General features: G+C 46.9%; 1 protein-coding gene across 2 annotated transcripts in view; it reads left to right on the forward strand.

Annotated features, from left to right (window-relative positions):
* Positions 1-6,194: 6,194 nt before the first annotated feature.
* OLFML2B (olfactomedin like 2B) overlaps positions 6,195-26,272 on the forward strand; it is a 47,883-nt gene continuing 27,805 nt past the window's right edge. For both annotated transcript variants that reach the window (XM_052636770.1, XM_052636771.1), the window contains exons 1-3: positions 6,195-6,368; positions 8,808-9,071; positions 11,832-11,939. In XM_052636770.1, coding sequence (XP_052492730.1) covers positions 6,195-6,368; positions 8,808-9,071; positions 11,832-11,939 — 546 coding nt within the window. The remainder of the gene's footprint in view (positions 6,369-8,807; positions 9,072-11,831; positions 11,940-26,272) is intronic.

A 26,272-nucleotide genomic window follows, 5' to 3' on the forward strand; every position in this document is an offset into this window, starting at 1 on the left:
TATGAAAAGGCTGCCGCAGCTCCAGGGGCCACGAGCACAGTCAAAGACAAAGTGGGGGAAGGGTGACACTGGAAAGCTCCTCCCTTCTATTTGTTTATCAGGAAGCAAAATATCTTTTGTAAAAATTCTGCAGACTTATTTTGATTCAAGGCCACCCCATGCGAAGAGTTGACTCATTGGAGAAGACTTTGATGCTGGGAGGGATTGGGGGCAGGAGGAGAAGGGGACGACAGAGGATGAGATGGCTGGATGGCATCACCGACTCGATGGATGCAACTCTGAGTGAACTCTGGGAGTTGGTGATGGACAAGGAGGCCTGGCGTGCTGCGATTCATGGGGTCGCAAAGAGTCGGACACGACTGAGCGACTGAACTGAGCTGAACTGAGCAAGAATTGAATCACTTTAGCTAACCCTAACTGCAAGAGAGATTGGGAAATTGAATATCTAGCAAAAGAGAATGGTCAAGGGATACATGGAACTGACGTAAGCCAATTACAACTAGGTCAAACAAAAAAAATCTTTTAAAAGCCCAAAGAATAATAGAGCGGGAAATGAAAGAGATTGGGTCCTTGATGATGTCACTGAGCCACTAAACCAACTTTCAGATAGTCAACCTCCAGCCTTTTAGAGTGGGAGAGAAAACAAATGCGAATTTGATTAAGCCATTGTTGATTTCCTGTTCCTTGCAGTCCAATGCATGCTAATGGGTACAAAAATGAGATTTATGAAGGTAACTAGGAGTACATCCAACTGGACTATTTATAGCCCATTCATTCAACCAATTTAATTGAGTGTCTACTTCCTTCCAGGTACTAGCTAAACTCTGATAATGTGGTAGTGGTTTGGTTGCTAAGTCATATCCAACTCTTACAACCCCATGGACTGTAGCCTGCCAGGCTCCTCTGTCCATGGGATTCTCCAGGTAAGAACACTGGCGTGGGTTGTCATTTTCTTCTCCAGGAGATCTTCCTGACCCAAGAATCGCTACAAGGGAAGCCTCTGGGAATGTGATGGTGAACAAAACCAGACAAAAGCCTGCCGTCATGGAACTACAGCCTAGTGGTGAAGACAGACACAACTGAAACAACTCACAAAGAAGTATAAAAATGTAATTCCCATAACTCTATGAAGAAAAGATACACGGTACTGTGTGTATGTGTTGCTCAGCTGTGTCCAGCTCTTTTTGATCCCATGGACTGTAGCCTGCCAGGCTCCTCTGTCCATGCAATTTTCCAGGCAAAAATACTGCAGTGGGTTGTCATTTTCTACTCCAGGGAATCCTGACCAGGAATCAAACCCATGTCTCCTGTGTTTCCCGCACTTTCGGGTGGTTTCTTTACTACTGTGCCACCTGGGAAACCTGATACTGTGGTACTATGGGAACAGATAAGAGGAAGTACGCTGGAGATGGAGTCAGGAAGTCTTCCCTGAGGAGTGAGCATCAGACTTAGAGCTGAATATGCACATTCAGGCTGATGGCTCTGCCCAGAATGGCTCCTCTCATCTTGCCTACATCTTACTACCTTGCTAAAACCTTCCCATCCTCCCAGCCATCTACCTGTCACTTTTTCATGAAATCCTGACCTTCAACTTGAAGTGACCTAATCCTTCTTTAAGCTCCTTGGGATATGCTCTTACTCTGCCTGACAACTTGAGTAACTTATTCTGCTTACCTCCTTACTCCTAGTCCACTTCTTTAGGAAAACGTGGACTATCTCTTGTTCCAGTTAAATATCTAGCAAATTGTCCTATACTTAGCCAACATTCAACACTTATTTTAATTGAACTTTAAAACTGTATTTTACAGTTGCTCACTTCCATCTAGTTTTGAAAAAAGATTTGATAGCTTTAATATTCTCTGTGTGATATTTCCACAAGTCCAGATAACTAGAATCTTGAATTTTTTGCCCATAAACTGGGTTTTAAAAAGCTGTTAAGTTATATTAATACTCTGAAGTCTTTATAACCTAAAAGATATTCAGTTCAGTTTAGTTCAGTCACTCAGTCGTGTCCAACTCTTTGCAACCCAATGGACTGCAGCACACCAGGCTTCCCTGTTCACCTGGAGCCTGCTCAGACTCATGTGCATCGAATCAATGATGCCATCCAACCATCTCATCCTCTGTCGTCCCCTTCTTCTGCTTTTAATCTTTCCCAGCATCAGGGGCTTTTCCAGCTAGTCAGTTCTTCACATCACATGGCCAAGGAGCTTCAGCTTCAGCATCAGACCTTATTTCCTTTACGATTGACTGGTTTGATTTCCTTGAAGTCCAAGGGACTCTTAAGAGTCTCCTCCAACACCACAGTTCCAAAGCATCAGTTCTTCAGAGCTCAGCTTTCTTTCTGGTTCAACTCGCACATCCATATATGACTATGGGAAAAACCATAGTTTTGACTAGACGCATCTTTGTCAGCAAAATAATGTCTCCAGTTTTTAATATGCTGTCTAGATTGGTCATAGCTCTTCTTCCAAGGAGCAAGCACCTTTTAATTTCATGACTGCAGTCACCATCTGCAGTAATTTTGGAGCCCATGTCACTATTTCCATTGTTTCCCCATCTATTTGCCATGAAGTGATTAAAGGGACCGGATGCCATGATCTTTGTTTTTTGAATTTTGAGTTTTAAGCCAGCTTTCTCACTCTCCTCTTTCACTTTCATCAAGAAGCTCTTTAGTTCCTCTTCTGTTTCTGCCATAAGGGTGATGTCATTTGCATATCTGAGGTTATTGATATTTCTCCTGGCAATCTTGATTCCAGCTTGTGCTTCATCCGCCCAGCATTTCTCATGATGTACTCTGCATATAAGTTAAATAAGCAGGGTGACAGTGTACAGCCTTGACATGCTCCTTACCCAATTTGGAACCAGTCCATTGTTCTATGTGTGGTTTTAACTATTGCTTCTTGACCTGCATTTGGATTTCTCAGGAGGCAGGTCAGGTGGTCTGGTAGGCCCATCTCTTTAAGAATTTTCCACACTTTGTTGTGATCCACACAGTCAAAGGCTTTGGCATAGTCAATGAAGCAGAAGTAGTTGTTTTTCTGGAAATCTTTTGCTTTTTCTATGATTCATTAGATGTTTGGACATTGGCAATTTGATCCCTCGTTCCTCTGCCTTTTCTAAATCCTGCTTGAACATCTGGAAGTTCTTGGTTCACATACATCTGGAATTTCAAGGCTTCTCTTGAAGCCTTGCTTGGAAAATTTTGAGCATGACTTTGCTGGCATGTGAAATGAGTGCAATTGTGCAGTAGTTTGAACATTCTTTGGCATTGACTTTCTTTGGGACTGGAATGAAAATTGACCTTTTCCTGTCCTGTGGTCCCTGCTGAGATTTCCAAATTTGCTGGCATATTGAGTGCAGCACTTTCACAGCATTATCTTTTAGGATTTGAAATAGCTCATCTGGAAATCCATCACCTCCACTAGCTTTGTTCATAGTGATGCATGAAGCTTCCTATGGCCCACTTGACTTCACACTCCAGGATGTCTGGCTCTAGATGAGTGATCACACCATCGTGGTTATCTCGGTCATTAACATCTTTTTTTTTTTTTTTTTTTTTTTAGTTCTGTGTATTCTTGCCACCTCTTCTTAATATCTTCTGCTTCTGTTAGGTCCATACTGTTTCCTTTACTGAGCCTATCTTTGCATGAAATGTTCCCTTGTATCTCTAATTTTCTTGAAGAGATCTCTAGTCTTTCCCATTCTATCGTTTTCCTCTTTCTTCTCATTGATCGCTGAGGAAGGCTTTCTTACCTCCTTGCTATTCTTTGGAACTCTGCATTCAAATGGGCATATCTTTCCTTTTCTCCTTTGCCTTTAGCTTCTCTTCTTTTCACAGCTATTTGTAAGCCCTCCTCAGACAACCATGTTGCCTTTTTGCATTTCTGTTTCTTGGGGATGGTCTTGATTACTGCTTCTGGTACCATGTCATGAACCTCTGTCCATAGTTCTTCAGGCACTCTGTCTATCAGATCTCACCCCTTGAATCTATTTGTCACTTCTACTGTATAATTATAAGGCATTTGATTTAGGTCATATCTGAATGGTTTAGTGGTTTTCCCTACTTTTTCAATTTCAGTCTGAAGTTTGCAATAAGGAGTTCATGATCTGAGCCACAGTCAGCTCCCCATCTTCGGCTGCAAAGAATATAATCAATCTGATTTCAGTACTGACCATCTGGTGATGTCCATGTGCAGAGTCTTCTCTTGTGCTGTTAGAAGATGATGTTTGCTATGATCAGTGCGTTCTCTTGGCAAAACTCTGTGCTTCTGTCAACTGTCATCATTTATATGAGCTGAAATCTCACAGTTTATTATTTAGATTATGAGGACCCTTTTTCCTTACTATAAAAGGCACAGTGTTTGAATTTCCCAAAGATGCGTGACACTTCTCACATCTTCTAAGGGGTCTGGCTCTGTTTTGCATTTCCACAGTTGTCTCAGAAGGCGCAGTGTCTCCTTTAATTCAGACACTGTTAATCGTCACTGTTGGTTTATAAAACGGAACCTAATTAAGGGATACTGTAACACAGTTGCACACTGTTGAAGGTGGACATCTTCTAAGAGATCATCTAATGACAGAGATCCTGACAATTGTCCCAAACCATGAAGACAGTAAGAGTTGTCCCCGTGGACAATCAATTGCGTCTCCGATAGCAGCTGCCCGCTCCCCACCCTCCCTGTCCCACAGACTGTCAGAAATTTACTGAAAAACCTACTCTGTTTGTCTTTAATAATTACACAACTTAGCTATGGTTTTTCCAGTAGTCATGTATGGATGTGAGAGTTGGACTATAAAGAAAGCTGAGCGCTAAAGAATTGATGCTTTTGAACTGTGGTGTTGGAGAAGACTCTTGAGAGTCCCTTGGACTGCAAGGAGATCCAACCAGGCCATCCTAAAGGAGATCAGTCCCGGGTGTTCATTGACAGATGTTGAAGCTGAAACTCCAATACTTTGGCCACCTGATACGAAGAGCTGACTCATTTGAAAAGACCTCAATGCTGGGAAAGATTGAGGGCGGGAGGAGAAGGGGACGACAGAGGATGAGATGGTTGGATGGCATCACCGACTCAATGGACATGAGTCTGGGTAGACTCCGGGAATTGGTGATGGACAGGGAGGCCTGGCGTGTGCGGTTCATGGGGTCGCAATGAGTCGGACACGACTGAGCGGCTGAACTGAACTGAGGACACTCCTGCAGAGAGTTCAGTAGTTATCCTCTGGGTGGAGGTATTACCAGGTTCTAAAGCTGCGGCAGGCAAGCAAACGACCAGTGGCGCTAAGTTCAAAGCTGCCAAGTGTCTTTCCAAAGTCGTCAGGGAAAAGAAACATCCAAAAGCAAATGTTCCTTCGGTCCTCCAGGTGCAATAAAAGGGGTTGCTGAGGATCCATCTATACTGGCTCTCGCTTGGAGACAGCTCTTGGTGCCTACCTGCCAACCCACAGGAAACTCGCTCCTTCGGAGAGAATGGGCACAAGGGATCCCCGAACTTCAAGCACCCGGCTCAGGGTAACTTCTCTCCCCTTTGCGGTCAGATGAAAGAGGCGCCCTTCCGACGTCACCCCTGGAGGGCGTGAGCAGCAGCTGAGGTCGAGTCGGGGGCGGGGTCGGCTGGTCTCCCCGCCGCCCGAGCCCAGGGCGCGTCCCGGTCCTCCTCCTCCTCCGCGCGGTAACTGGCTGCATCCCCGCGGCCCGGCACAATAGAGGCTCCGCCCTCCCTCCGCGCCAGCGCTGCGCGGCGCCCTGGCCCAGCAGCCCTCGCCGCCGCCGCCGCTGCCGGCCCCGCACTCCCACAGGGCCCGGGTGCGCCCCCAGCTTCCCGCCGCCCGCCCCGGCGCGCATCGCCCGGCTCGCATCCGCCGGACCCGCTCCTTCCACCTGAGCCCTCTCCAGAGGACGACGCGCTCGCCTTGCCACCTCCACCTTCCTGTCACCTCCTCCTGCCCTGCGCCCCCCTGTCTAGCGGCTGATCGCGTCGGGAAGGAGATGACCAGGGTCTCTGGGGCGCACATTCCTGCCCTGCCCGGCCGCACCCAGCTCTAGAGCAGTCACTCTGGGGCTCCAGCCAAGACACCCTCTCGCCTCACTCCTTGCTGAGACACCCGCTCCGCGCCCCCCCCCCCCCCGCCCCCTCCGCACCGGACCCCAGCCATTCTTCCAAGGGGCCGAGCTCCCTCTTGTCGCCTTCCTCATGGCCAAGTCTTTGCTGCTAGTTCTCTGCTTCGCTCTGGTTACGACTCTGGGCTGGGGGTACAGCTCTCCCCCCACCGGGACGACCGAGCCCCCAGATGTGCAGACGGTGGCACCCACAGAGGATGAGACTCTGCAAAACGAAGCAGACAACCAGGAGAACGTTCTATCTCAGGTAGGCTGCGAGTCCCATGCCCACTCCTTTTGCCCCAGTGATGGCAAGAGCCTTAAGACGGTCCTCGCTGAAGCGTTCAGAGGCAGCTGGTTGTCCCTCCATTACCGAAGGGGAGGGCTTTTGCTTCTCATTTATCAGAACATTTTCTTAACTGAAGAGACATGGGTCCTCCTCTCAAAGTCATAGGGTCTTTCAAGGTTACAGAATCAGGAACAAGGAGAGGAGAAGGAAGGGGAGACACGTCACAACTCCCTGAGAAGGAAGAAAAAATATCAAAACCTTTTGGTTCAAGGGTTGTGGAAAGTATGGCCATCTCTTGTCTGTGTGGCTGTTTGTCAGAACTGGAATGTGAAAACAGGCGGGCGTGTTGGACCGAAGGCAGATGGTGTAACCCATGGGGAGATATTTCATGACATTGAGTGAGACCCCCAGGGAGGAAAGAGAGCCGCAACAAGTGTGATGAACGTGAGGTGAGCCCCAAACTTTGGCACTGATGGTAAGTGCCCCCCTCACACTGGGGAGATGAGGTGGAAATGCAGATCCACTCAGGTCTGGCAGATGGTGTCAGAGCCGGGAGTGACAGCGGGTAGGCACAGGATCTGTAACACATCCTTTTACAAAGAGCGCTCACTTGTTTAATTTGCCTCAATCCTCATGTGTGCTTACTCCCGCTCTATAGATAAGGACCGTAAGGCTTGAAATGGTAAAGGGCCCTAGAGATGGGCAGACCCAGGTCCTCTGACCGTCTGCAGCCCTGATCTCATGACAGGAAAAAACAGTTCTCTCTAGACTGTTTATTGCATGCTTTCCAGGACTGGCCTGATGATCGTGTGGTGGGTGTCACCTTAATCCTAAGGAGGAGGGACAGCTGAAAAAGGATCCCTATAGAGCTGCCTGTGCCTCTACTGAGCCCTTGGACTGGGATCCTTGACTCCTTGCTGTAGAAAGAATGATCGGCTCCACTTTGGCATTTATCAGACACTAGTCACCTCACCCTTCCTTTAAGAGTGATGCTAATATATGCCCTATGCTCATCCACAACCTCGCACTGACCCCTAAATCAAAAAGACTTAAAAATCCATCACACTGGGGCTCTGGAGGACCATCAACAAAAACTTTCCTGAAACTTGAGCCTCCTGAAAGGAAGGAATTCACCCAGAGTCTCTGAGCAGGGCTATACAGGAATCTAAGCAGAGTTTCGGAGAACAGACAGCTATGATTTTCCATCGGCCCATAAAGACCGGCCACTTAAGTCATCTTGAACTATAACTCTGTCTTCCACTGATCCATTCCGCCTTTGACAACAGTCCTAACACAAATATTAGTATTAGAAGAAACCCAACCTTTGCAAGAAAAACATTACAAGACTTCTTTCCCCCAACTGCATCCCAGGAACATATCCACTCCAACAAGCCCAGAGCTTGCCTGCCAGGGTCATTAGTCAAAGGAAGGAAACCGTTCCCTGTGCCCACAGAGGGAGCCGTGACCTTGGGGATATAGGATGTCTTGCAGAGGAGCTGGGGAGGAGCCTTGTCCCCAGCAAGTGCCTAGGACTGTGGTTCCAGCCAGCCTGCCATTGCGTGTTTTCCTGCCTGGGCGAGCACTCAGAAGGAAATGTTTAGCGCTGTGGAGGCAGCAAGTGCTGCCAGTTTGCTTTCCTGGCTTTGGCCTGGGGTTTGGGTGCAGAAGCTATTCTAGGAGCCAAATGAACCCTTGGGCTGAGTAAACCTACTGACATCTGCATCTGTCTCTCTCCTCCCAGTTTCTTTTTTCCAAATCTAACTCATCCTTTGAGGCCACATCAGATACCACTTCCTTCTAGAAGCCACGCTCTGTGGCCTTCTGTTGGAGCTCCCACTGGACTCCCACATCCGGGGTACTTACCGCTCCCTGCTTGGTGTGATCGTAACTTACAGACCTCTTGCACAGTAAGCTCTTGAGATCAGGCTCTCTGGCCCATTCATTGCTTTACCTCTCATAGCACCAAGCTTAGTCCCAAGGTGGCACTCAATAAATGGAGAATGAATGAAGGGGAACAGAAGCCAGTAGTCTTGAAATTGGAATGTCAGTTTTCCAATCCCTCTGTCAGTCCTTTCTCCTTTCCCTCTTTAGTCTAAATCTGGATTCTAGCTGAGGCAAGTACTGTTGGAAGAATGATGGAGCTTATTTGTTTTTTTCCTTTAAGTGATAAAAGACTAAGGCTCCCTGAGAAATGCACTCCTTTCCAAAATAAGTAAAGAGAGCTGAACTCAGAGTGCCTTCCAGGAAATGCTAGAGTCCGCAAATTGTGTTGCGATGACCCCGTCAACTCCGCACCAGAGTTATCGGAGATCTCTGGCTAGCAGCACATCTGACAAAGTGAATGTAGAGCCTTTTTCAGGACCCTGATGGATGCTGGTGTTTGCACAGCCCCGACCTGGTCTCTCTGTCTTTGTCTAGTTGCTGGGAGACTATGACAAAGTCAAGGCCGTGTCTGAGGGCTCGGACTGCCAGTGCAAGTGTGTAGTGCGACCCCTGGGCCGAGATGCCTGCCAGCGGGTCAACGCGGGGACCTCCCGGAAGGAAGACTTCTACACAGTGGAGACCATCACCTCAGGGTCCTCCTGCAAGTGTGCCTGCGTGGCACCTCCGTCCGCCCTCAATCCCTGCGAGGGAGACTTCAGGCTCCAGAAGCTTCGGGAGGCAGACAGCCGGGACTTGAAGGTAGGACCTGGTGGAGGGTGAGGCCTGGGTGAGAGGGACCCATGAGTCTGACAAGGCTTTTGCTGGGGATCAAGGCCTTGGAGTAAGTGGGCCCTGTTTTAGCCTTTAAAGGAGGTCAGGCTCTGGGCCGGAGAGTGTTGTGTGTGGATCCGGAGCTGACGAACTGACAGACTGGTCATTTGCAACTCCAACGTCTGAGGGTGATGCCTAGAGCAAAGTATGCCTCCCTCTCTTTTGGAGCCAAGGAGGCCGGGCCTGGGAGCAGCTGCCAGACCCAGCTGGCCCAAAGAACTCAGCGTTCTTCTCCAGGAAAGTTACTGCCATGATTTACTGTCAGCACAGCAGGCACCCCAGAGACACACAGAGAGCAGCGAGCCTTTAGTCCTCAGTGCAGGAGCTGGGTGACCCAGGGAAGAAGAGGCCTGGGGCCTGCCCTAGGTCCAACCAGCAAACTGCAATCCTATAGACACAGACCTAGAGACAAGTGTATAGATACCAAGGGGAAAGAGGGAGGTGGGAGGAATTGGGAGACTGGGATTGGCACATATATACTATTGATACTGTATATAAAATATATAACGAATGAGAATATACTATATAGCACAGGGAACTCTACTTAATTCTCTGGTGACCTGAAGGGCTTCCCTAGTGGCTTACATGGTAAAGAATCTGCCTGCAGTGCTGGAGACCCAAGTTCAGTCCCTGGGTCAGGAAGATTCCCTGGAGGAGGGCATGGCAACCCACTCCAGTATTCTTGCCTGGAGAATCCCATGGACAGAGGAGCCTGGCAGGCTATAGTCCATGGGGTCGCAAAGAGTCAGACACGAATGGGTTTCCTGAATGGAAAGTAAATCCAAAAAGGAGAAGATATATGAATATCTGACATGACTTAGCAACTGAACAACAGCAATAATATGTACATGTATGGCTGATTCATTTTTGCTGTACAGTAGAAAATAACAGAACACTGTAAAGCAACTATACTCATAATTGGAATCCTATAATCCTGGACCGCAGGGTAGGGAGACTCAGGCCCTATCTGGGACAGCCGCCTAGGTCAGCTAAGGCCTTCATCTGATCCCCACCTTCCCCTCTTCATCTGTAGTGTGGGCTCATGGGATAAGCTTGATTTAGAGTCAGACTTGGGTTCAAATCATTGCTAGTGCTTGCTACATGGTGATATGCAAGTTATTCAACTGGCCTGACCGCAGTCTCCTCGAATTAAAAAGTAGGAGGAATAACGTCTACCTTTGAGGGTTTTGAGCATAGACGAGATGACAACTATTGAGTACTTGGCACAATGACTGACATATAGTTGGGGCTCGACAGACACACGCCAATAGTGAATGACCATGTAAAGTGCTACTGCTATGCCAGAAGCTGGCGCACACTTGGTAACTGGTCGTCACTGATATTCCTTTAAGCAGAGTTGGGTTTCACCCCACTCTAGTACTCTTGCCTGGAAAATCCCATGGACGGAGGAGCCTGGTAGGCTGCAGTCCATGGGGTCCCTAAGAGTCGGACGTGACTGAGCGACTTCACTTTCACTTTTCCCTTTCATGCACTGGAGGAGGAAATGGCAACCCACTCCAGTGTTCTTGCCTGGAGAATCCCAGGGATGGGGGAGCCCAGTGGGCTGCCATCTATGGGGTCGCATAGGGTCAGACATGACTGAAGCGACTTAGCAGCAGCAGCAGCAGCAGCAGCAGGGTTTACCAGTAAAATGAGTGTCCCAGAATTCAGCCATGTCACTCAGAGCTGCAGCTCTGCTGTGAAACAATTTCTGAACCAAAGGCACAATCGCTCAGTTATAGGATTGGACTCTTGGGGGGTTCTGAAACAATAGCAGGCAACATTTTAGGAATCAGAGAATCATCACTCACTGGCTGCCCTTCTGTGGCTCTCACCCAGGCTTCAGCTATCATCCTCTGATGGAGAGGAAAGAGATCTTTGAAACATGAGCGCTTCACACACAGAGTTCTTATCTGATAGAAAGGCTGTGGGGCACACGTATGTCCAGCAGAATTTCCCAGGGGTAGTCCTTGGCAGGGAGGCTCACTTTAAGCATCTCTCATGCTTCCTGTGCCTAAACTTTGCATGACCTGGATGTCACCAGCACCTCAGCCACCTTTCTCCCACTGGATCTGTACTGGCAGGGAGGACAGTGTCAAAAAAAATTGAGAAAGCTGGGTACCCATGACAACTTGCCACCTTAAATGTGGGCCACTGGGTCTCTTTTACCTCCCAGGGGCAGTTTTGCCTTTAGTGCTAAGGTAAAGCTTGCTGGTGTCTTCCAGGGACTTCAGCAGACATTGCATGGAAGTATTTCAGAAGCATATCCTCAAGGCACGGATGTTAATAAGCCACTTTGTTGAGTTTATATATCACTTGTTATGGGCCAGGGTATCATGGGGAATCGAGGATGAAGATGACATTGCACTGCTTTCAAGGAGCTCACAGTCTAGTAGGAAAGACAGACATGTATCCATCTGATAGACTTAATAAAGGAAGTACAAACCGTTTGGTGAAGCTATTCAGACCTCAGTTGACTTGTAGGATTCTATCTTCTTAACCATATGCTCATAGACAGAACACATCTACACCGTTGGATCTGCATATCTGCCCGCATAAGCACCAGTTTCTGAGGGCCACCTCACAGTTCCTGGCTAGTGGTGTCCGTGTCCAGCCTCCGACATGGAGACGTCTCCCTCTCGGTCTATCTGCACCAGCCTTGGACTGATGCCTGCCCTTGTTTTGTAGCTCTCCACCATTATAGACATGCTGGAAGGAGCGTTCTACGGCTTGGATCTCCTGAAGCTGCATTCAGTTACCACCAAACTGGTGGGGCGAGTGGACAAGCTGGAGGAGGTAAGGAATATTCTAGATTTCTATATCTTTCTCTGGATCAAACCTCAAAGTGTATTAAAGTCAACCAAAGCATTTTTCTCAGAAAGCATGTACCCTGGTTATATTTAACTCATTATTCTTTGGAAAGAAAAAAAATATACATAAAACACTCATCCAAAATCATGCCAAATTGGTGATAAAAAGAAATAGTGAAATATAAATGTAAATACCTTCTTTTTTCCATATATAAGAACCACTAAACAATGTATATCTACTTTCCCCTCGACTTCGAGGGAACTCAGAGCTGAATAAAATGTAAAAAGTACAATAAGCATCTTACTTCATATTTTAAGGTGGAGTCATCTCTCTTCTGGGTATATGGTTATTAATTTCCTTTCTTAAAGAAACTATTCTGGTGCATGTCTCTGTGTGTGTCAGAGAGAAGGGGCAGTAATCCATCTCAAATCCATTTTAGAAAAAAAAGACATAAAATGTTTACTAATAAATAATACCCCTTATTGGAAACCATTCAGGCTGCTCACCTCCAGGAAAAGTAGACTAGTAATGTAATGTCCGTAGACAGAGATGCATTTGTGTGACTGGGTTCAAAAGAGATGCACAGCTGGAGCTATGGTTTTCACAGCTGACAGGAGATTGAAGTCGTAAACAGTAATGTTGACATTGATTTGTTGTTGTGATGCTTCAACATGTAAATAAGCAATCATGTAATTATCAGAAAAGGAATGATCATCGTTCAGCCTGATGGATGAGAAGTTTATTGACTGGCATCCAGTCCTTGAATGAATTCTTGAAGCAGTGGCTCAAAGAGCTGCTACTTCAAGTAGAAAACTATTTACTTTTTAGAATGTTAATGTAAGATAAATTTAATAATGAGATGACTGTAAATATATTATTATTCCTCATGAAAAAGTGGGCTTTGGGGGGTCTCTCATGGAGAAGCTGAGGTTCCCTGGTGGGTGATTAGTTGAGATAGCAGATGTAAGCAAGAAGGTGTATGTAAGGCTCTTCAGTTCAGTTCAGTCGCTCAGTCGTGTCCGACTCTTTGCGACCCCATGAATTGCAGCACGCCAGGCCTCCCTGTCCATCACCATCTCCCGGAGTTCACTCAGACTCACGTCCATCGAGTCCGTGATGTCATCGAGCCATCTCATCCTCGGTCGTCCCCTTCTTCTCCTGCCCCCAATCCCTCCCAGCATCAGAGTCTTTTCCAATGAGTCAGTTCTTCGCATGAGGTGGCCAAAGTACTGGAGTTTCAGCTTTAGCATCATTCCTTCCAAAGAACAGCCAGGACTGATCTCCTTTAGGATGGACTGGTTGGATCTCCTTGCAGTCCAAGGGACTCTCAAGAGTCTTCTCCAACACCACAGTTCAAAAGCATCAGTTCTTCGGCACTCAGCCTTCTTCACAGTCCAACTCTCACATCCATACATGACTACTGGAAAAACCATAGCCTTGACTAGATAGACCTTAGTTGGCAAAGTAATGTCTCTGCTTTTGAATATACTATCTAGGTTGGTCATAACTTTTCTTCCAAGCAGTAAGCATCTTTTAATTTCATGGCTGCAGTCACCATCTGCAGTGATTTTGGAGCCCCCCAAAATAAAGTCTGACACTGTTTCCACTGTTTCCCCATCTATTTCCCATGAAGTGATGGGACCAGATGCCAGGCTCCTCAGGGGGGCAAAAAAGAGCCACTGGACCAGGAGTCAGGACAGTGAATTACTCTTTGTTTGCCATTCCCGTGCAGCCATATCTCACTCTTCCCATCTGTGAAGTGGGAAAGGTCCGTTGCCTACTTTGTGTGTTTCCTGAGGGGATAAAGTTGAACAAAGTACTCAGGTTATGACCAATGAGAGAGTGGGGGCAAATATCCCTCTGTTGTTTTGCCAGGAGAACTGAGATAAGGATGATGAAACGTTATGGTTTCAAGGATTGATTTCAGCACACTCCTTACACTCCTAAAATGTTCCCAGAAAGAGAACACCACATACAGATGGCCAACATCACATGAAAAGATGCTCAAGATGACTGATTATTAGAGAAATGCAAATCAAAACTACAATGAGGTATCACCTCATACCCGACAGAATGACCATCATCAAAAAAATCTACAAACAATAAATGCTGGAGAGAATGTGGAGAAAAGAGAACCCTCCTGTACTGTTGATGGGAATGTAAACTGATACAGCCACTGTGGAGAACAATATGGAGATTCCCTAAAAACCTAGGAATAACACTACCATATGACCCAGCAAGCCCACTACTGGGCATGTACCCTGAGAAAACCATAATTCAAAAAGCCACATGTATCCCAATGTTCATCTCTATTGAACATTTACAATAGTCAGGACATGGAAGCAACCTCAAAGTCCATTGACAGATGAATGGATAAAGAAATTGTGGTACGTATATACAAGGGAATATTTCAGTTCAGTTCAGTCGCTCAGTCGTGTCTGACTCTTTGCAACCCCATGAATCGCAGCATGCCAGGCCTCCCTGTCCATCAGCAACTCCCGGAGTTCACTCAGACTCACGTCCATCGAGTCAGTGACACCATCTAGCCATCTCATCCTCTGTCGTCCCATTCTCACCCTGCTCCCAATCCCTCCCAGCATCAGAGTCTTTTCCAATATTACTCAGCCAAAAAAATAAACAAATTTGAGTCAGTTCTAATGAGGTGGATGAAACTAGAGCCTATTATACAGAGTGAAATAAATCAGAAAGAGAAAAACAAATATTCTATATTAATGCATATATATGGAATATAGAAAAATGGCACAGATCAACCTATTTACAGGGCAAGGATAGAGACGCAGATGTAAAGGACAGACTTGTGAACACATGGGAGAAGGAGAAAGTGGGACGAATCGAGAGTGTAGCATTGACAAATCCGTATGTAAGAAGAGTCCGAAATGCAGTGCTTGGATGCAGTCTCTGAAACAACAGAATAATCTCTGTTCATTTCCAAGGCAAACCATACAATATCACGGTAATCCAAGTCTATGCCCCAACCAGTAATGCTGAAGAAGCTGATTTGAATGGTTCTCTGAAGACCTACAAGACCTTTTAGAACTAACACCCAAAAAAGATGTCCTTTTCATTATAGGGGACTGGAATGCAAAAGTAGGAAATCAAGAAACATCTGGAGTAACAGGCAGATTTGGCCTTGGAGTACAGAATGAAGCAGGGCAAAGGCTAATAGGGTTCTGCCAAGAGAACACACTGGTCATAGCAAACACCTTCTTCCAACAACGCAAGAGAAGACTCTACACATGGACATCACCAGATGGCCAACACAAAATCAGATTGATTATATTCTTTGCAGCCAAAGATGGAGAAGCTCTATACAGTCAACAAAAACAAGACCAGGAGCTGATTGTGGCTCAGATCATAAACTCCTTATTACCAAATTCAGACTTAAATTGAGAAAGAAGGGAAAACAACCAGACCATTCAGATATGACCTAAATCAAATCCCTTATGATTATACAGTGGAAGTAAGAAATAGATTTCAAGGGATTAGATCTGATAGAGCACCTGATGAACTAAGGACGGAGGTTCGTGACATTGTACAGGAGACAGGGATCAAGACCATCCCCAAGAAAAAGAAATGCAAAAAAGCAAAATGGCTGTCTGAGGAGGCCTTAGGAAGAGCTGTGAAAAGAAGGGTACCGAAAAGCTAAGAGGAAAAGGAAAGATAGACCCATTTGAATGCAGAGTTCCAAAGAATAGCAAGGAGAGATAAGAAAGCCGTCCTCAGCTATAAAGCAAAGAAATAGAGGAAAACAATAGAATGGGAAAGACTAGAGATCTCTTCAAGGAAATTAGAGATGCCAAGGGAACATTTCATGCAAAGATGGGCTCAATAAAGGACAGAAATGGTATGCACCAACAGAAGCAGAAGATATTAAGAAGAGGTGGCAAGAATACACAGAACTGTACAAAAAAGATCTTCACGACCCAGATAATCATGATGGTGTGGGCACTCACCTAGAGCAGACATCCTGGAATGTGAAGTCAAATGGGCCTTAGGAAGCATCACTATGAGCAAAGCTAGTGGAGGTGATGGCATTCCACTTGAGCTATTTCAAATCCTGAAAGATGATGCTGTGAAAGTGCTGCACTCAATATGCCAGCAAATTTGGAAAACTCAGCAGTGGCCACAGGACTGGAAAAGGTCAGTTTTCATTCCAATCCCAAAGAAAGGCAATGACAAAGAATGCTCAAACTACTGCACAATTGAACTCATCTCACATGCTAGTAAAGTAATGCTCAAAATTCTCTAAGCCAGGCTTCAGCAATATGTGAACCGTGAACTTCCAGGACCAGTTCAAGCTGGTTTTAGAAGAGGCAGAGGAACCAGAGGTCAAATTGTCAACATCTGCTGGATCATCGCAAAAGCAGGAGAGTTCCAGAAAAATATCTATTTCTGCTTTATTGACTATGCCAAAGGCTTTGACTGTGTGGATCACAATAAACTGGAAAATTCTTCAAGAGATGGGAATACCAGACCACCTGACCTGCCTCTTGAGAAACCTGTATGCAGGTCAGAAAGCTACAATTAGAACTGGACATGGAACAACAGACTGGTTCCAAATAGGGAAAGGAGTACGTCAAGGCTGTATATTGTCACTCTGCTTATTTAACTTATATGCAGAGTACATCATGAGAAACGCTGGGCTGGAAGAAGCACAAGCTGGAATCAAGATTGCCGGGAGATATATCAATAACCTCAGATATGCAAATGACACCACGCTCATGGCAGAAAGTGAAGAACTAAAGAGTCTCTTGATGAAAGTGAAAGAGGAGAGTGAAAAAGTTGGCTTAAAGCTCAGCATTCAGAAAACTAAGATCATGGCATCCAGTCCCATCACTTCATGGCGGATAGACGGGGAAACAGTGGAAACAGTGTCAGACTTTATTTTTGGGGGCTCGAAAATCACTGCAGATGGTGACTGCAGCCATGAAATTAAAAGATGCTTGCTTCTTGGAAGGAAAGTTATGACCAACTTAGACAGCATATTCAAAAACAGAGACATTACTTTGCCAACAAAGGTCTGTCTATTCAAGGCTATGGTTTTTCCAGGAGTCGTGTATGAATGTGAGAGTTGGACTATAAAGAAAGCTGAGTGCAGAAGAATTGATGCATTTGAACTGTGGTGTTGGAGAAGACTCTTGAGAGTCCCTTGGACTGCAAGGAGATCCAACCAGTCCATCCTAAAGGAGATCAGTCCTGGGTGTTCCTTGGAAGGACTGATGTCGAAGCTGAAACTCCAATACTTTGGCCACCTGATGCGAAGAGCTGACTCATTTGAAAAGACCCTGATGCTGGGAAAGATTGAGGGCGGGAGGAGAAGGGGACGACAGAGGAAGAGATGGTTGGATGGCATCACCGACTCAATGGACATGGGTTTGGGTGGACTCCGGGAGTTGCTGGTGGGAAGGGAGGCCTGGCGTGCTGCGGTTCATGGGGTCGCAAAGAGTCAGACACGACTGAGCAGCTGAACTGAACTGAACTGAACTGATATGTAAAACAGATAACTGATGGGAAGCTGCTGTATGACACGGGGAGCTTGGCCCAGCACTCTGTGATGACCTGGAGGAGTAGGGTGGGGATTGGGGCGGGACGGAGGCACGAGAGCCAAGGTATACATGTATCCTTACAGCTGCTTCATGTTGCTGTACGGCAGAAACCAACACAACATTGTAAAGCAATTATCCTCCAATTAAAAAAAATGTTTAAAGGTAGAGAACACCAGAGCGTCCTCAACTACCCATAGCCTTAACTCCCTCAGTGCTGGGATGAAGTGCTGTCTGAACGTGGCCGTTTGCTCTGGGAGGGTTGGTAGGTCCATGGTCGCTTCAGTTGTGAGGTCTAATGAGCAGGGTCAGGGTACTGGAGCCCAAACTTGGAGGCAGGCCAAAGTGCCCAGTAGGATCTTCTTGCCAGTTTACTCTTATCACCCCACTCCTCCTGGAGGGGCTCCCTAAGAGAATCAGGCTACTTGGCATCTTGAGTCTTTCCTTTCCTGATAGTAATAGCTAGACTGATGGGATTAGGAATGGTCAACAGCATCTTACTACCAATGGACTTCATGCAGGCTTGGGATTCTTTCTCCTCCTTAGAACCAGCTTCTGATTCTTTTGAATGGGTTCAAAAGGAATTAGACCAGGATCTACTTGGACCTTCGAAGCTGAAAAGTACCTCCCTTTCTCTTGGCCCCTAGATCCATCCAGATGTGCAGGAACATCAGTGACAGCCTCCTCTTCTGCTTTTACCTGACCTTGGCAGCCACATGTTTTTCATTCTCTCTGGAGAACACAGCCTGGGAAAGATGGCTCTGGGGGTAGAACACAGTGCTCGTGAGGCCAAGGTCAGGCACTCAGCCTCTGAGAAGGCCAGTGCGCTGAGCTTTGTTGAAGGGCTATAATCTGTTTCCAGCCTTGTCTAGCAGCTGAGCCCTCTCTGCTGGCAAAGGATGGGGCTGTGGGTGAATTTGGTGCAATGCTGCTACCCAGCAGCATCTATCTTCTGAACAGTCACAGTCACTGGGTTTTCGCCAAAACTAACCATAGTTACATTGATGAGAGCTATCTCTTTTTCAAAACTATGGAATGTTTAGTAGCAAGAACTGGAACCTTTATAATCGTCGTCATCATCATCATCCCTTGTATTTGTATAGCTTTAGTGGTTTTACTTAGTGGCTTCCCTGGGGGCTCAGTGGTAAAGGATCTGCCAGCAATGCAGGAACTGCAGGAGACACGGGTTCAATCCCCGGGTCAGGAAGATCCCCTGGAGGAGGGCATGGCAACCCACTCCAGTATTCTTGCCTGGAGAATCCCGTGGACAGTGGAACCTGGTGAGCTATAGTCCCTGGGGTCACAAAGAGTTGGACATGACTGAAGTGACTTAGCAGCAGCAGCAGCAGTAGTTTTAAAGCATCCCATTTGCACTTAGTTTCTTTGTTCCTATGAGCTGGATAAGACATGAGACCAAAGGAAATTTAAATGGTTTTCCTACAGACACAGTGCTGGGAAAGAATAGGCTGGAGCTCAGGTCTTCTGGTTCCTTGTCCAGACTCTTTCTAATAAACCTTATAAGCGTCTTCAAATCATTGCTAGTTGCCCTGGGAGCGTCACTTTTTCCTAACCAGACTTATAGCAATAGTTCTTCCAAGGGAATTTCTAGGCAGAACCATGGCCATATCCCATAAATCCTGTTAAATAGGATTAAAGTTGAGTTAGGGAAGGTCCCATCCAGTGAAAGTTTCCCCAACAGGCAGCCCAAGATGACGAGGTGCTTTGGTGTGACAGTGAATAATGATGGGCCTGGGCCTTGGGCCCACAGACCAGAGTCTCTTGTCTTTGGGTCTGGCCACTCATCTCCTGGCTCTTGCTGGCCAACTCTGTCTGCAGTCTGCGTACATTGAAAAGGCAGAATGTTGGGTAAATGGAAAAAACATTCCTTCTCCAGCCTGACTCTGCAGGAGGAATGGAATTGAACCTCTGCTCCTGGCCTTTGGATATTCTTGAATCCCAAGGAGAGTTCTTTGGAGGTCAGACCAGACAAAAGGGGTCAAATGGAGGGGCATTTTGCCCAGAGTAAGATCAGAACTTGGCCCAAGAAGCAGGCACATACACATGTGTACATCCACCTCGGCTCTGCAGGAGGATTTAAGAATGGAAACTCCAATTGCAGATGAAAGAGGAAGGAAGGAGAGAGAAATGGAATCTAAACTGTTGAGAATCTCACCTCCTGGTAAAGTGAGCTCTGGGAGCTCTGCTTGGTGGAGTGATTTTGGTTGAACTTGTGTTTTAAATGGTGAAAAATAGCACATGCATAGGAAAGTGCGTAAACAATGAATGTACAGCTTAGCAAATCATTATAAAGCAAATACCGTGCAGCCACCACCCAGTTCAAGAAACAGAGCAATGCTAACACCCTAAGAGCTCCCCACATGCCCTCTTCCCACTTATTAGTTTGGTGCAAATGTAATTGCAGTTTTGGACTGTGAATTTTAAATCATTTTAACTAGGCTGAAACACAGCTTTATTAATAAAAAATAGGAACCATTACAATCAACACATTTTTGCCAATGAGAAATGTTTGATTATTCCTGTAGCATAAAAATCCATGCTTTGGGATTCAACGAACTCTTGGAAAGCATTTTCTGCATCCTGCTGGCTGTGGAAACATTTTCCGTACAAAAAGTTCTCAAGATGCTTGAAAAAGTAGTAGTGGGTTGGCAAGAGGTCAGGTGAATATGGTGGATGTGGCAAAACTTGGTAGTCCAATTCATTTAACTTTTGAAGTGTTGGTTGTGCAACGTGTGGTCGGGCGTTGTCATGGAGAAGAATGGGGCCCTTTCTGCTGACTGATGCAGGCTGCAGGCATTGCAGTTTTCGTTGCATCTCATTGATCCGCTGAGCATGCTTCTCAGATGGAATGGTTTCACCAGGATTCAGAAAGTTGTAGTGGATCAGACCAGCAGCAGACAAGCAACCAGCGACCATGACTTTTTTGGTGCACATTTGGCTTTGGGAAGTGCTTTGGAGCTTCTCGGTCCAACCACTGAGCCGGTTATCGTATACAATCCACTTTCCATCACATACCACAATCCATTTGGGAAATAGTTTGTTGCTGTTGCATAGAATAAGAGAAGAGAGCACTTCAAAATGACGATTTAAAAAAAATTTCTGGACAGCTCATGAAGCACCCACTTCCTGAGCTTTTTCACCTTTGCAGTTTGTTTCATATGCCAAACTACTGTAGAATAGTTGATGTTGAGTTCTTTGCCAACTTCTCATGTAGTTGTAAGAGGATTAGGCTCAATGATGGCTCTGAGTTGTCATTGTAACTTGTTATGTGCAGCCACTGTGCTGCTCAGCTTCAAGGCTTTCAACTCTTGCAAAACTTCTCTCGCTGTACACCACTGCACAGTATGTTCATTAGCAGTTCCCAGACTAGATGCGCGGCTGATGTTGCAAGATGTCTTGCCACTTTACAACCCATTTTTGAACTCAAATAAGAAAATTGCTCGAATTTGCTTTCTGTCTAACTTCATTTCCATAGTCTAAGGTAAATATAAAACAGCAAGTTATGTTATAAGCAAAAAAACATAAAGCAAGAAGTGCACATTAAAATGAGGTATAACATGACCACATTTATTTAGAATATATTCCAATATCAAATGGCAAATTTCAACAACGCAAAACCTCAGTTCTTTTTACCCCAGCCTAATACATACCATCCCTGAAAGGACCCTCTATCCTTAACTTTATCATCTTCCTTGCTTTTCTTTACAGTTTCATCACCTAAAGATACATCCCTAAATACAATAGTTTTGTTTGTTTTTTAACTTTAAATACATAGAATCCTATAGAAGTATGTGTGCATGTGTGTTGGGTTTCTTTCATTCAACTTAGAGTTTTTATGTCAATTCTGTGGCTTGCAGTTCATTAATTTTTATTCCTGTGTAGTATTCTAGTGTGAGATTATACCGCAATTTGCTGATCTTGCCTACTGGTGGTGAATATGGGTGTTATTTTAGTTTTGTGATTCATACTAGCCCCAGGAGCGCCCCTCTAAAAGCCCATCCCATACACGCATACATTTCTTTATGATATGTAAGTGGGAATGAGACTACTGGGCTGTTATGCTTATCACCAATTTTAAGGGATATGATTGGCCTTCTGCGTCCACATGTTTTGCATCAATAGATTCAACCCATCGTGGCCAAAATATTGGAGCTTCAGCTTCAGCATCAGTCCTTCCAATGAATAAAATGGTGTAGTATTTGCATAAAACTCACAGACATCTTACCATATACTTTAACTCATCTCTAGATTACTCACAATACCTAATACAATGCAAATGTTATGTCAATATGTGGCAAATTCAATGTTTGTTTTCTGGAGCTTTCTGGAATTTGAGGGGGGGGGAATATTTATGATCCACCTGATGCAAAGAGCTGATGGAAAAGACCCTGGGATGCTGGGAAAGATTGAGGGCAGGAGGAAAAGGGGGTGACAGGATGAGATGGTTGGATGGCATCATAGACTCAATTGACAAGAGTTTGAGCAAACTCCAGGAGATAGTGAAGGACAGAGAAGCCTGGTGTGCTTCAGTCCATGGGGTCGACAAGAGTCTGACACAACTGAGCGACTGAACAACACCCTTTTATATAAAGGACTTGAATGGATTCTCTTATCTGTTCTCGGGGGTCCTAGAACTAATTTCCTGCAGATACCAAGGGGCAACTTTATTGCCATACTGTTCTCCCAAGTGGCACCTCTAGCAGGGTGTGAATACTCCATACACATTCTTACCGAAACTTGGTATTGACAGACTTTCTAATTTTTATAATTTTGGAGCATGTATCTTAGCATAACCATTTCATTGTGTTTCAGAAATGTATGCCTCAAAACATCTTTCCTATTCACGTAGTAGAGGCCTGAAACCGCATGGGCATTCCTCTAGAACTGGTCCAAGTAAAAGGACATCTAAGGTGGTCAGTGGTCCAAGAACCTTCAGTGTGGTAGATCCAGACTGACCCTTTTTTGAAAATGGCTGGGAAAGGGAAAGGGATGCACGAAGTAGCAGTATGTATTGGAGTTGAAGTGGGTGTTGGCACAAATATGGAGAAGGCGATGGCACCTCACTCCTGTACTCTTGCCTGGAAAATCCCATGGACGGAGGAGCCTGGTGGGCTGCAGTCCATGGGGTCGCACAGAGTCGGACATGACTGAAGTGACTTAGTAGCAGCAGCAGCAGCAGCAGCAGGCACAAATATGGGCTTCCCAGGTGGCACTAGTAGTAAAGAACTCGCCTGCCAATGCATAAGACACAAGAGATGAGGGTTCAATCCCTGGGTGGGAAGATCCCCTGGAGAAGGGAATGGCAACCCACTCCAATATTATTGCCTAGAGAATCCCATGGACAGAGGAACCTGGCAGGCTACAGTCCATAGGGTCGCAAAGAGTCGGACACAGCTGAATGACTAAGCACAGCGCGGGCTCAGAGTATAGGTGCCAGGAAAGATAGGAATTAGAAGTCTAGAAGGAAAAGGCAAAGGCAGAACCTCATTGCATGGCCCTTTTCACTCAAGGGCATAGATTCAGCCCAGAAGACTTTTGCTCTGAGTGCACTCAGAGATACAAAGACTTGTAGGCTGCCCAGGCCTAAAAGTGCCTTCTGATGGCAGCAGGACAAGAGGCAACGGTTCAGCTGTAGTACCGCCTACTGCTTCCAGGAGTCAATTTATTCCCGAAGCAAAGAAAAAGACAAACAGAGGGACAGGTCATTAAAATAATTTATTCTAGCTTCAAGGCTTTCGTTGAATTAAGTCATGCCCATAAAAACTGCAAAACTTTGTGAAGAAATGCCCCACCCCCACTTAGCTGCAGGACACCTGTCAACATTTATAATTACTTGGAGGTGACTGTTTACACATGTGCTCTTGCATATGTGTGGGTGCCTAGCCCAGGGTCTTAAAATAGTTGCATGCCTACAAGCTTTCCAAAGTGTGATTTCTGTTGCCCAAGTGTATGTGTGTGGCTCTTTCCCTCGCACCTGCCTGCTGGAGTTTGCAAACCCCATCCATGAATACAGATGGCTCTGTGGAACCTTGTATGTCATCTGAAGGCTTTTCTCCTGATAATGTTGCATCCAAGTGAGATTTAAAGTCCACAATGGATTTACCAGACCCAGAGCTGGCCCTCTCCCCAGAATGTGTTGGCGTAAGCATTGCTGAGGGCTTCTCCCCCAGACGTAAGGATTTGGTGGCCTTTGTGTTTCTGGTCTGGAAGGCAAGATCAAAAGATCGTTCCTGACACTGGGGGATATATCTCTTTACCAATTAATGGGGAAATGTAACTTTGTCTGTGCAGACTTGGCCATGAGTCAGGGGAGCTGTCTCTTTCCAAGCCTCTCCTTTCTGTCCTCCCTCCACTCACATCGAGATACCAAGTGCACTCTCTTCCGATCGTTCACAGAAGGGTTTGCTGTAAATCATTTCTCTCTCCTCACTCCAATGTGGCCTTGGAAAGGAGTGTCACTCACCCTGCCTGACCAGAGTGTCCTCATCTGTGAAATGAGAAAGGATTGGAGATAAGATTTCTAAGATATATTTCAGTTCCCATGTTAATTCACATCTTAGTAAGGGCTCAGGTCAATATATTACCTCTCCAGGGTGGTATACACTTCACATCTAATTTGTCACCGTGGCATGAAAGGTTTTCTTCTCGGCTAAAGGGATTTACGGTGTGAACATCCATCCTACATCCACTGGCCTAGGAATAGCTTGGAGCTGCCGCAACGTAAGGGGATGCATGGCTGTACTTCCAGGGTGGGTCATCGAAGGCCTAGAACTTCTTGCTCTTTATGTGTTTGACTATTTTCCAGGCTCTGAACATCTTGAGGACGACCTGGGTCTAAGTTATTTTTGTTCACTGGATTTTAGCCCCACACGGGGTGTGGACCAAATGCTAAGCAGCTGTTTGGTTGCGGGAGTGACGGAACACGCCAGCCGGCCACGCCCTGCAGCACGGGCCTGCCTACCACCTCGGCCAGCTGCGGTCAGGGATTGTGTGGCGCCCCGGCTGTCCCGCCAGCTGGAGCACCGGCTGCTTCTAGCTGCTCTCCCCCTGCAGCTCTCCTCCAGGGGCTGCAGACAGCTGTCTTTAGGGGTGGCTGTCCCAGGCAACCTGGTCCTAGTTATGTCCTGGAGGCCTCTGAGGAGGTGCGGCAGGGTGGGTTGATAACTCCGAGCCCTGCCACCAGGTCCAGTGACCCCCGCCCCCTGCACTGTCTCACTTCCTCCCACAAGGACCCTGCTCCCTTCACCCCCAAGCTTGCCATCTGTACCTGAGCCCTGTGTCTCAGGTGGGGGCTGGACGTGCCTGCTACACGAGTCGGGACCGTGCTTTGGCCCAGCTGCAATCTCACATGGTCTCCTACAGGAGTCCTTCACATCACATCAGCCTTGAGTCCTTGCCTTCCTCCCTGTCCCAGCCGCAGGACGCCTTAGCTCCCTTCCCCTTCCTACCTGCATATCTGCTACCAAGATCCCGAGAGTCCACTCCACCCCACCTTCAGCTCCACGTGTCGAGCCCTGTTTTGTGCCTGGCATTGAGCTACATGTACCTCTTCATTCATTCTCCAAACCAAGCCTGGGAGGCAGGCATCATTATTCCAACCTCCTCTAACTGGGGCCTGGAGAGGTCCCATCCCTTGCCTTATGTGGTTACATAAAACCAGGTAGTGACTGTGGTGTGCGTTTCATACCTGGTCTCCAGAGCCTGCACTTTGCCTACCATACCTCATCCCTACTTCTGGGCGGGAGAGCAAGACCACAGAGAACTGATGGAGCCTTGACCCTGGTTGTCTTTCCCTCGGGTCCCAACACTTTTGGCTGAAGCTGCCCCATGCTCTCACCCAGGCATGCACATACTTGTCCCACAGCTGGACAAAGTCAGGATACGTCTGAACCCATGGAACAGCCCTTCCATCCACGTCCACTGCACCAGTGTGCACGTCTGATTGTGTTGGCCCTCCATGGCTCCTTAAAGCTGCCCTCTGACCATCTGTGCTGCCCAGGGCTGGCTGCCAGGGGTACCCCCAATTCCAGGGAAACCGATACGTAGTTTCCCTTTTCCCAGGGGACCTGCCTAGTTGGCACACTTCCTCCTCTTGGCCACCTGTGCATCTGGCTGTGGTCAGAGCAGGACACCTGTCCCATCCGGCAAGGCGGGCTTGCTCTTAGAAGGCGCCCTTGACACCCTACTGCCTGCCCCAGCACGTGGCCCTCCTTCTGGGAACACCCCTCGGCTCTTTGGCCCGAGTCCCGTGACCCAGCTATCAGAACTTCAGTCGTCCTCTCTGGCTGTGTCCTGCCTTCTCTGCCAGCCCTCCCTACCCACTCTTCTTCCCTCTTCCTCTCCCTCCTCACAGCACCAGGACCCTTGGCAGGGACGATGGGATGTGTTCACCCTGCAAGACGGGCACCCTTCCTGCTCCCTCTCCCACGTTGCCAGTGCTATGCACAAGCCAAGTTGCACACTCCATAAATGTCATAGGCACAGCTGTCCCAGAGGGGAAGAGCCAGAGGCGCGAGGTCATGGGGTTCAGCCTTCTCCCAGGGCAGGATGGAGAGTGTCCTGGGTAGGCAGCATCCCTGGTGCCTCCTGAGACATACCCCGCAAAAGACCCTTAATATGAGGAAGGCAGAACCCCAGGGAGCAGTGGGGAGCCCTTCAAGGCCAGCATCCCTGGGGGAGAGGTGCCTGAGTCGCGGAGGGTGGCTAAGGAGGGGCATCTGCTGCTGCAGCCCTGCA

Source organism: Budorcas taxicolor, chromosome 3 (assembly GCF_023091745.1).
Source record: "Budorcas taxicolor isolate Tak-1 chromosome 3, Takin1.1, whole genome shotgun sequence".
In the NCBI taxonomy this organism is placed as follows: Eukaryota; Metazoa; Chordata; class Mammalia; order Artiodactyla; family Bovidae; genus Budorcas; species Budorcas taxicolor.